Consider the following 11,482-nt stretch of genomic DNA (forward strand, 5'->3'; position numbering starts at 1 on the left):
AGCCTACGTTAGTATATCAACAGTGATGATTCAGGCCTGAAACGTCCGTAGCTCATGATATTTAGAATTATACAGATGAGGTTATCCGGTGCGGTATTTATGCCTTCATCTGCGCACTTTTAGCATCTGCATGAGGTTATATATTGTAACAATCGAATAAACACTCAAAGTATATATTCAAACGAACCAGTAATTCGGCCTTCACTCTAGTTACTAGAAATGTAATTAGCTGTAGCCTATATGCGTTTGGTATTGCATTGGTAATTGCATTCTGTTGCACATCCTGGAATATACCATAGACCAGAGGTGTCAAACTTGCGGCCCGCATGCGGCCCCAGAGCATCTCCAATGCGGCCCTCGAACGTAATACCCACCTCGAACAATAATAGTAATATTTTGTAACTTTTTTTTTATCTAAATGTAATACATGTCTTTAACTTTTTAAATTGAAATTGATTATTCACACAGAAAACGACAATTTACTGAAAGTAGTTTTGGAAAATTATTTTTTGTTTTGTTTTCAAGTTAACCCATTTATGAATACACCTCAAGCTAGCAAAAATACTTGAAAAAAAAAAACACCTCGGGGATTAAATCAAACGCAAGGTACATAAAGAAGGTAGCATTTTTGAAGAAAAATAGGAATTGCAATATTTTTACATTTACATTAGTTTGTTTTGACGGCGCTCGCGTGGGGACGTCGGACGGAGTCGGGAATTACTTCACAACGATACTACCCATATACTACAGGGAAAATTGTGAGTTGTATTTATTCCTATTTCTTATTGGGGAACTTAATATTTCAACCCATTTTATTGGCTGCGGCCGGTAAAGTGGGATATGTATGGAATCGAAGAACAAACAAATAAACGTCGGGGTGAAGATGAAATTGGGTCTTCAATCAAATTGAGAAATGTTGCATTAACTAAAACGACAGAAGCGGAAAGTCATCAATTCCGCGTTGTGGTGTCAGGTGTTGATCGTCCAATAAGGATATACAATCCTAATGCAGTTAATAAAGGGTTACGTTAACAAATCGGTGACTACAAAGTCGTGAAAGTTTTGGCTAGTGGAGAACTATTGGTAGATTGTTGTGGCAAATCCCAAATGACGAAACTGTTAAATTGCAAACAATTGGGTGACGCGAAAATTCATATTAAAGCGGAAGAATATAAACAAACAAACGTTCAGTCGAAAGGTGTAATTAGCGGAGTGCCGATTGACATATCTGACTCCCGAGCTATTAAGCTTTCTAAGCGATCAACACGTCATAAAGTCGCAGAGATTAAAGGTACGAAAGACAAACAATACTTCATTAAATAAAACTGAAACAACTCCAAGTTTATCCGTTCTATTATTTTTCGATACTACCCGCTTGCCTTCAGTCGTACATGTGGGGTAGGTACTTAAGATTTGCAGTACGAGTATACAATCCGCCACCACTAAGATGTTTTACCTGCCAGTCTTTTGGACATATTTCCAAAAACTGTCGGGGATCAACGCGGTGCGCGAGGTGCGGAGGACGTCACCTTACCAATGAATGTGAAAAAGCAGAAAGAGTATGTTTACATTAAAAAGGAAATCATAGTGCGGCATATGGCGGATGTCCTAGATACAAAGATACCAAAAATTCGTGCTCAACAAAGCGTCACTTCTTGTGAGGCAAGATCAATTGTCAGAAAAAACAACATTGCAGCTGCTCCAATTTTTCCAGAGGAAAATTTTTCCGCTATGCCGGGTCCCGAATGTTCTTCTAATCTAGAAATATTTCGTCATACTATGTCTCAGCCAATACAGTCAGTTGATCTGTCACAAACTATTGTAGTTCTCTCAGCAAAAATTCAAACGTTTCGCAACTATGGAGAACAGTTCGTGCAATGTCTAATATAGGTAACAATCAATTTGAAATACCAGCAATTGTTGACAATAATCGTACTTTAGTTGCGTACTTAGGTGCTCAGACACTTGCCCCATAAATGCAAAATAATACTCCTACAACTTTTTAATCTTATTTGGGTAAAAGGACAATTACCAGCTCATTGGCGCCACTCCATCGTAGTTCCCATATTAAAATCTAACAAACCAAATAATCTTGTATCATCATTCAGACCCATTTCGTTGACGTCCAACTTATGTAAGGTAATGGAACGACTAATTGCAAACCGGCTCAAATGGTATCTTGAAAAGTTTAGTTTGATAACGACGAAACAATCTGGATTTAGAAATCGTCGCTCAACAACCGATAATATCCTTCGAATACATGATGATATCTATATAAAGCTTTGGCAAATAAAAGATCTGTTCTAGCAGTGTTTCTCGATAAATAAAAAGGCTTACGACATGGTCTGGCGTTGTGGTCTTTTATACAAACTGTATAATATTGGGATACTTGGTCGATATTTTATGTGGATTTAATCGTTTTTGTCGATCCGTACCTTTCAAGTCCGTATCGGCCATAAAATGTCCGATATATTCAAGCTCGATAACGGAATTCCTCAAGGTAGCGTTTTATCCCCACTTCTTTTTAATGTTATGACAAACGATTTGCCCCAGTGTGTTTCTTCAAACATAGCGCTCTTCGCGGACGACTGCAGTATTTGGGAAGTTGAGTTACGTATTGATCATCTTTTTACAAAGGTCCAAACTAATCTAGACAATATTAATTACTGGTGCAATGATTGGGGGTTTCGGCTCTCAAAAACAAAATCAAAAGCCATTCTTTTCACGAGACGAAGAAACTGCCACATACAATATTGAAAATAGAAGGATCTAGGCTTAAAATTGAGAAGGACTGCAAATACCTGGGAGTCATATTCGATTCACGATTGACATACAGAAAACATATTGAGTACATAGAAAAAAGATGCGGTAAAAGAGTGAATTTGTTACGTGCATTATCGGGTACGAAGTAGAGATGTACCGATACCACTTTTGTCACCGATACCGATCCGATACCAGCTAAAAACGCCGATACCGATACGCCGATACTACAAAAAAGGCCGATATCACCGATACCGATACTATGTAATTATTACCTAATTAGGTGTGCTGTGTAGGGCAGACGGGTTAAAACAATGATCTTTGAGCGTTGTTCATAGTACACAATATTTCAGATCGAGAAAAAAGATATATGTGTCGCATAATATGAAATTAATGTTTGGTATCCATATGCTTTAACTGATTAAGATACATTGTACAGTAACGCTAGTAATCTCGGTGTTCAATTGAAACTCATAAGCCGGGATGTTCAATATGAATTTGATGTTAATATCGCGACCTTCAAAAATCGTTATTCGTGTTTAAAAGAATATCGAATATCACCCACACATTCTAGAGCCGCCGTCCTACGTTCAAATTAAAAGCATTTTTCAAATATTTTATTTCGTGGCTAATCGTAATCGTCGACGCAATAAGTAAGTCAAAGCCAACATGAAAGAATATCAATCAGCACCGACCAAAAGAAGGCCTACCTATAACCGTCGAGGACGTTTTTTTTACTTTACTATTTTATATTGTTATACAATTGCTATCATATATTTTGTGACAGTCTAGGGCTAGGCGGTCATGTCAATATATCTATAAAGAAATTGTGTAGTTAAACAAAATTAATACCTGCGTAGAGGGATAATTGTGTCGGAATTTAGTTTATCAATGTCGGACTAAATGACACTCGTACTTGACGACAAACAGTCAGAATCTATACCCGTGCCAAAAGTCCATGTGCCGTTAATAAGGACCCCAATTCCACTGTATGATTTAAAACTGGGCGTCTAATTGCTTTATGTTATGTACCGTGTTGATATATTTCTTCATAATTACTATGTAATATTAAAAATGTCAATATAAAAAATTGACAGCGAAAGTAGCCAAATTAGTTAAGTTAATTTGTCTGATAAATAGCTAAAAACACGTGAATCCTATTCTCTCGCGGGGGTGGGGACATGTATGGCTCATAGCTCACGATCTCTCCAGACAAAAAATAAATTGAAAAGTAGTATTCCAACTTATCTTTTAAAACATTTTGAACCATTTCAAAAAGGTAAATATATCGGAAATATCGGTCTTAATCTAACCGATACCGATACATGGCCGATATTGAAAAAATGGCCGATATCGTCGATACCGATACATCGGTACATCTCTAGTACGAAGTGGGGTGCAAATAAGAATACCTTACTCACAGTATGTAGGGCGATAATAAAACCAGTTATCGAGTATGGCATGGAAGCAATTTATTTTACATCTCCGACTATATTGCGGAAACTGGCCGTAATCCAATCACAATGTTTACGCATTTGCTTGGGTGCATTAAAAAGTACTCCTATTTTAGCTTTACAATCCCTGTGTAACGAAATGCCTTTACATATTATACATTATAGAAAATGTCTACATTACAAATGCAGAATGATCCCTCATGACAGCGAAATTACAACACAATTATTTAAACAGTCGTGGGAAGAATATTTTCCTGACAAACCATCATTTGCAACGTTTAATATGAAAACAACCAACGGCTTTTTTACCGACTTCTCTGTTGCAAGAGATGTCAATTTCGAGATTCCTCCCTGGATAATGAAGCCACCGCAAATTGATACATCGCTAACGATTTATGGTACAACATGTTCACCAACAATACTTCAAACGCCATTCCTTGACCATATACACGAAAACTATCGAGACTATGTACAAGTATTCACTGACGGTTCGAAAAACCCATTTGGCGTCGGTGCTGCATATTATGTGCCTCAAGCGAAAGTAGAGAAAAAAAATGAAATTGCATCGTTTTGTCTCTTCACATACATCGGAGCTATACGCAATTCTGGGTTGTCTCAGATGGATCGCAACAACAAGACCGGAACGTGTATTGATAATAACAGATTGTGTGGATGCCCTTTCAGCCCTTCTTAATTATTCAACATTCGAAAACATATTAATTGCGAAAATAGCTACAATAAACTCGGTGTTAACAAAACAAGGAATACAAATTACATTCCTATGGTCACCAGCTCACGTAGGAATTATCGGAAACGAAATAGTGGATAACCTGGCAAAAGGAGCAATCAACAAACTTTCCCTTGATGCAATTTTGCCACTTTCCGTCTCAGAAGCAAAATCATATTTTGATACATTGGCTCGAGAAAAATGGAATACGGAATATGTTAATAGTGAATCAACAAGTCATTATAAAAGATTTCATCCTACCACGATGTCACGAATAGAAAACGAAACTTTGTCACGTAAATATCAAGTCCTTTTATTCCGACTGCAAAGAGGTCATTGTGCCCTAAATGCACATTTACATAAAATTGGCTGTCATTCTGACGGATTTTGTGAACAGTGTTTTGTATCCGAGACCGTAGCCCACTACGTATTGCATTGTCAACGATATAATCATCAAAGGAGCTCAGTCATTAGCAAAGCCAGAAAACTTAAACGGGAAATGAGTTTGGAAGAAGTGCTTAGTAATATGGACATTATTGAAACTGTTATCAAATTTGTTTTGTCTACGGGCAGAAATGTTTAGAAATAATTACTTATTGTAATTGAATCAATTGTATAATTATATATTCGTAAATATTGTATTATATGTTAGTATAGTATTTTTAAATTTGAATTGATCAATGCCGCAAAAGACCACTGAAGTTATGAGCGCCATAAAACATATAACAACAACATTTCTCAAAATTCTAAAGCACATTGTTTAATTTGTCACATTTCCACCAATACAGTGAAAGATTACAATATGACAAATTTAAAAATCAACTTCGAACAGAAAAACTTTATGTGTTTGTATATTATTATAATTATACAACTACCTAGTCCATAACTCGAGCGGTCCTATGCCATGTAATAGTAGGAATTCTCGCGAAATGTGGCGAGAAATGTCTGATCCGAAAAGTCAGTAGTTTCTGTGTTTACTGATCTATAAAACATAAAATGATAAACGTAATATTTTTGTTTTACTGAAATTAATCAAACATTCTCAACGATCCAAATTAACCGATGATCATGTGAACTCGTTGATTAGAATTGTTACTGTAAAATCATTTTACGCTGATACTAATAAGCCGGTGGCACAAATGAGATGCCAAACGTCAGGACATATGTAATAAAAAAACATTGAGTTTATTTTGTAGTGTTTTTGCAAATTTTCGGTCTATCGATTTAGATTAAGTAATTTTTAGTGTATGTTTTAATTTTTCCTTATCAAAACTGTTTTGGATAGTTAAATAAAAATTTATGATTTTTTGGAATAAATACAGCAATAATAAATGAAATTATGCAAAATTTATATGTAAATGACATTTGAAGTTTAAGAAAATAACAGAACTTCATTCGGCTGTTGAATTACATCACATTATGTGTCACAAACTACACCTACAACATGCTTCAAGTATACATTATCAAAATATATCAAAAACTGTTTGCGACCCTCGAAAACCCACGAGTTTGACACCCCTGCCATAGACACTTTGTTTATCACTGGTACATGCTTTCAATCAATGGCATTGGCGTCTCTGGCATACGGCCAAAAATAAGTCCTAATCACTTTTCTTCCTTGCAGTTTTTGTGTGAAAATGTCTGACAAAAACAGCCAACTCATTGTCGTTCTTGGGTTCTTTCTAACCGTGATTGTTTGTCATTGGAGTTTTACTTCGTTGTCGAATAGAACTAGACAAGTCTACGTTACACATTACGACGTGGAACACCATGTGAAACAAAGTAATATGGATAATATTCAACAAGGTGATCATAATTTTCATATTGCAGTAGTTATATTTTTCTATCAAATATGGCGAAGAAAGAAACAAATTGAATTATAAGGGGAAACCGTTATACATCTGTTATACATATACATTCGATGACGAACATTCTGAAACACAAAATGGCGTACGTCAGTTTCTGAAATATATCGTCAGCCTCGTTTAAAAGAGCTGAAGTTAGGAGTGTCAGCATAGCATTGAATAAAATAAATGTATTTCCTTTTTCAGAAATTCAAACCATTACTATGAAGTTGCTTAGGAACTTGACAATGGAAAATTACCGAAAAACATTATTTTCTGACACGGAAATAGGAGGTCATCTATTTTTTAATTCTAATAAGTGACATCCTCTTTTCCTTTTCCACAATGATGTTATATTTTCTCTACTCTGCAGAATGCGATTTGCTTATTGAAAGACGATGCTACATCACAGTGTATTACTTGGAAACAGTACCATATTCTCGAGCGGTATCGATTTGCCAGGATAAAAATTCAAGCGTCGCTCAAATACCAGACGAAATTACTTACAACAGCGTTGTGAAAAATATTCGTTCGAAAATACCGGATGGCTGGATTTCTACATCAGTTTGGATTAAAGGTCCAATTAATGAAAAGGTTGGAATTTATATTTTCTTCATATCTGTATTGATTAATCGGCGCTCCAGACAGTGTGTACCAATATGAAAGTAACTAATTTTGTTCGCATACTTTACATCAAGTTGTGTAAAGGGACGGAAGCCTATGGTCAGGGTGTATATTCACTTGGCTAACACAAACAGTCCCCGAACTCGTAACAGAACTGAAATAAGGAAAATGGGAACAAAATAACCCTAATCTGGTACACATAGTACGGGAGTACGGATTAATCTCATCCTAACAAAAGAAATATTATTGTTCTTGCATTCGAGTAAGTTAGTCCTCATTCAACCGAACCCACGTGATACAAATATTATATACCTTCTTCCGATAAGGAGAGATTTGCCAAGTAAAAGCCAATTATAGTAAAATAATCGTGTGGGAAATATTATAGAAATTGCTTCAAAAAGTCAGTTTTTTCTGAAATACCCACTTCCGATTAAGACAGAGTCTTCATTTCCCACAGAATAAAGCCTCCAATGAGTTTGGTAAAAATTTGCCTAAATTTGGGGTCGAAATCAAGATTCCCAGTAAGTTCGTATTTTTTGTTTCAAAGCAACAGCGCCCAAAAGTTTGTGGTAATATGAAAAAGGTGCGATGGCGATGCACTGCTTTGATTAAATGCCCACGATGTTGCGCCTCTGTAAATAAATACATCTGCACAACAACACGTTTACAAAGAAGTTACTCCAAAATCATGAGTTCTTGTGTGCAGCACCATGGGCATTTTCTTCGCTTAGTGTCATATACTATAATTTTCATTGTATAATAATATTCATTCATTGTGTTTACTGTGTGTAATTCTCCACGAGTTTGTCTGTACCCCACTCGAAACCCCTCAATTCCCCGCAAGTGGAAATTACCCACCAGTTGGGAACCACTGTGTTAGAGCCTAAGTCAAGTCAAACGTGAAATCCCATCATTCAGCACTTGCTCCGTCCCCAACTGGCTGCTTTATGGAGACTTTCCGCAAGCGATTATCGCATAACATAAAATAAAACTTCAGGTAATATTCACGATCCTTGACATTGTATTACATTTCAGATCAAACACTTGGCAGGTGATTCTTCAAATTCTAATGAATGGCAGGAGAATCAGCCAATCGAGTCTATATCAAGTTGGCCAAACTTTTATCTAGTGGTTGGTCGAGATCCAGGCTCCAAAGAACAGGGTATGCGATCCGGATTTGCTTTATCCGCTCTACGAGGAGTCGTATGCGAACGATGAACATTTTTGTAAGGCTTACTAAAAGCATAGAAAAGAAAAATATTGCAAAAAAACATTCCCTTCATCAGCGCATAATTGTCGAAAAAATAATCAAACTTCGAAGCAGAAACCAACGAAAAGAGCATATTTGGCATGACATCAGTTTAATTTAAGCTTTTCAGTCCAAGTGGATTTTTTTTACAGTTATAACCAAATTATTGCCCATTTCTTCGATACTGTTGAGTCTCTGACACCACTTGCTTTTGCCATCCTTTATCCATCCAAATATCGCATTCGCATGTTTCGCTTCAATGTATCTTTAATTTATATTATTGCAAACATCTAGAAATCATTTATGTATACGCAAGAAATGCAGTTATATAATAATAATAAATTAATAAACTGAAGATGGATCGATTTAAAAAAAAAACGATGCAGATTGATATTGGATTCGATTCTAGTTCCGGGTATATAACAATGTTATATCGTAGATAATAACGTTATATTATTTACTTGCGGTGAGCAATATTCAGGTTTTCTTTTCATCACTTGCGGTATCAATATTTAACCTTGACATGCGAATACAATAGACTCAGTGAAAGCAAGTATACGTTTAGTAGAGCTGTTTGCCAAACCATGCGCCATTTCTGTTCATTACATTTGTATTACTGGGATAATAATTAATAACCAATGATATTTCGTCAATGTTCCAATGATGGAGCCCCCTCGCTATGGTTCCCATTGAAATTTGTAAATGTGGATAATAAACTGACTTCGTTAAAATTCTGTTGTTTAATTTTATTGATTCTTCACGCAGAGAGCGGTTAAAAAATTAATGCACATTGAGTCCGCAAAGATTTTCTCTGGTGAGAAAATACTCCGCGACCAAAAAGGTTGGGAAACGCTGATATAGCCATAGAACGCGCGACCACGGGTAGTGCAAAAGTTGCCAAATCATTGGTTTGTGACAGGATTGGAACGACAAATGTTGTTTAAAAACAATATCAGACTTCAGACATCTATCTGGGACACACAGAAAATTAGCGGGGAAGGCAAGAGAAAAGGATTTGGCTATCGCTTATAGCCTTGCAATAATGAAGGCATCGGGCAAAATGGCGAAAGATTTAACGCAGCGACAAGAGCAAAAACATGTATTTTTATCCATGTTAGCGCTTTCACAAACATAAACCTGTCGGGTTAGGATTTTAGGCCTGATGGAGAAAATTTTGTTGTTGGCCACACTAAACGGCTTGTGGGGCCGTCTGTTGCACATCCTGGAATAGACCATGGACACTTTCTTTAACACTAGTTACTAGTACATGCTTTCAATCAATAACATTAGTGTCTCTGACATACGGCCAAAATAAGTCCTAATCACTTTTCTTCATTGCAGTTTTTATGTAAAAATGTCTGATAAAAACAGCCAACTCATTATCGTTCTTGGGTTCTTTTCAACCGTGATTGTTTGTCATTGGAGTTTTACTTCGTTGTCGAATGGAACTAGACAAGTCTATGTTACACATTACGACGTGGAACACCATCGGAAACAAAGTGTTATGAATATTATTCAACAAGGTGATCATGATTTGCATATCGCAGTATTCTTTTATCAAATAGGGCAAAGAAAGAAACAAATTGAATAATATGTGCAAATTGGTATACATCTGAGTCGTTACCGCTGTGTTGTCATATCACGTTCATTCATTCATTCGATGACGAACATTCTGAAACTTGCCATTGCAAACGCAAAATGGCGTACGCCAGCTTCTGAAATATATCGTCAGCCTCGTTTAACCCTGCTAAAACGCCCAAACGGACGCAATGTTTAAGTCAATACAAAAATTAAGTGAATGCGATTCTCGATGTAACAGTAAGATTTGTCGTTTAACTGATTTAAATTGAATTCCACGCTACGATTTTCATACTAAAACATAATTTGTCTTATTCATTGATGAAAACTTCTTTAACCGCTTAATGAATTAAAAAAAACTGTTACGCTACAGCTTCTCGTATAGTTGAACTTGGATAATATATAATTATTGCCAGCGAGAAGAGCCGCATAAAAACTCCGACGAGTCGCATGCGCTCGCTAGCCTCGGTTTGCCCACCGTTGGCATATATAATATCAGTCAAGTGGCCACAAAATCAAAAACATGTCTAGAAGAACGCCAAAAGTGACTCAATACCCACAGTATCTCGACAAATCATACGTACTCGTCCGAAAATTTTAATCCAATGTGGAAGCGAGATTTAAATCGTGGGTTTTTGAGGATTTTACTTGTGACTTGAAAGATAAGGCGTTAAGCAACGCTTAATCACGCGTTGGTTTACGCTGTGAGAGTATTTTGCTTTTATTCTCTCATTTCGTCGACTCCCACGTCTGGCAGTTGCGACCAAGTTAAAGGGCGTTGCTCCAAGAGCTCCGAAATATCCCGCGCTCGAACTGTATGTTGTAGCATAAAGAATCGTGCGCATTCAGAATCATTTGTTTTAGTCTTATATATTATTCATTGTAATCTTCAATGTCGCATGCTGTGAGTTTTTAGTGTGTGTATCGTGGATTATTTTAGAGCAGTTACTAAAAAAGCAGGTTTTGCTGTTGTAGTACTGATTTGGTTAACTGTGAATACATTGTACTGAAATAACAATTTTGTCATTACCAAAAACATGATATACCATTCGCCAAGTATTAATTTGCTGGTTTGAGTTTGTATTTTGTCTTGCAACATTATCAGCTTTTTTGTAAATATTTGTGGCAAATTTCGCATTCGGTCGCGCGAGAAGTGTACTGAAGTCCTACGCTTCAAAATAATTAATATGAATGGCAACGACAGGTATTTTGGTTCAATGAATACGATATGCTATGTCAGTAATCG

At 36.3% G+C, this 11,482-nt stretch overlaps 1 protein-coding gene across 2 annotated transcripts; it reads left to right on the forward strand.

Moving 5' to 3' along the window:
- The first annotated feature begins 576 nt into the window (after positions 1-576).
- On the forward strand, positions 577-9,383 carry LOC120327026 (uncharacterized). Of its 2 annotated transcripts, none has more exons than XM_039393403.2 (5): positions 577-758; positions 6,566-6,747; positions 6,993-7,079; positions 7,159-7,379; positions 8,445-9,383. In XM_039393403.2, the coding sequence occupies exons 2-5, from the start codon at positions 6,579-6,581 to the stop codon at positions 8,625-8,627; spliced, it is 660 nt and encodes a 219-aa protein (XP_039249337.2). In that variant the 5' UTR covers positions 577-758; positions 6,566-6,578; the 3' UTR covers positions 8,628-9,383. The 2 variants fall into 2 exon arrangements, with proteins under 2 accessions (XP_039249337.2, XP_039249338.2); XM_039393404.2 differs by lacking the exon at positions 577-758 and adding an exon at positions 791-5,237.
- The last annotated feature ends 2,099 nt before the right edge of the window (positions 9,384-11,482 follow it).

The sequence above is a fragment of the Styela clava genome, chromosome 4 (genome assembly GCF_964204865.1).
Source record: "Styela clava chromosome 4, kaStyClav1.hap1.2, whole genome shotgun sequence".
NCBI classification, from domain to species: Eukaryota; Metazoa; Chordata; class Ascidiacea; order Stolidobranchia; family Styelidae; genus Styela; species Styela clava.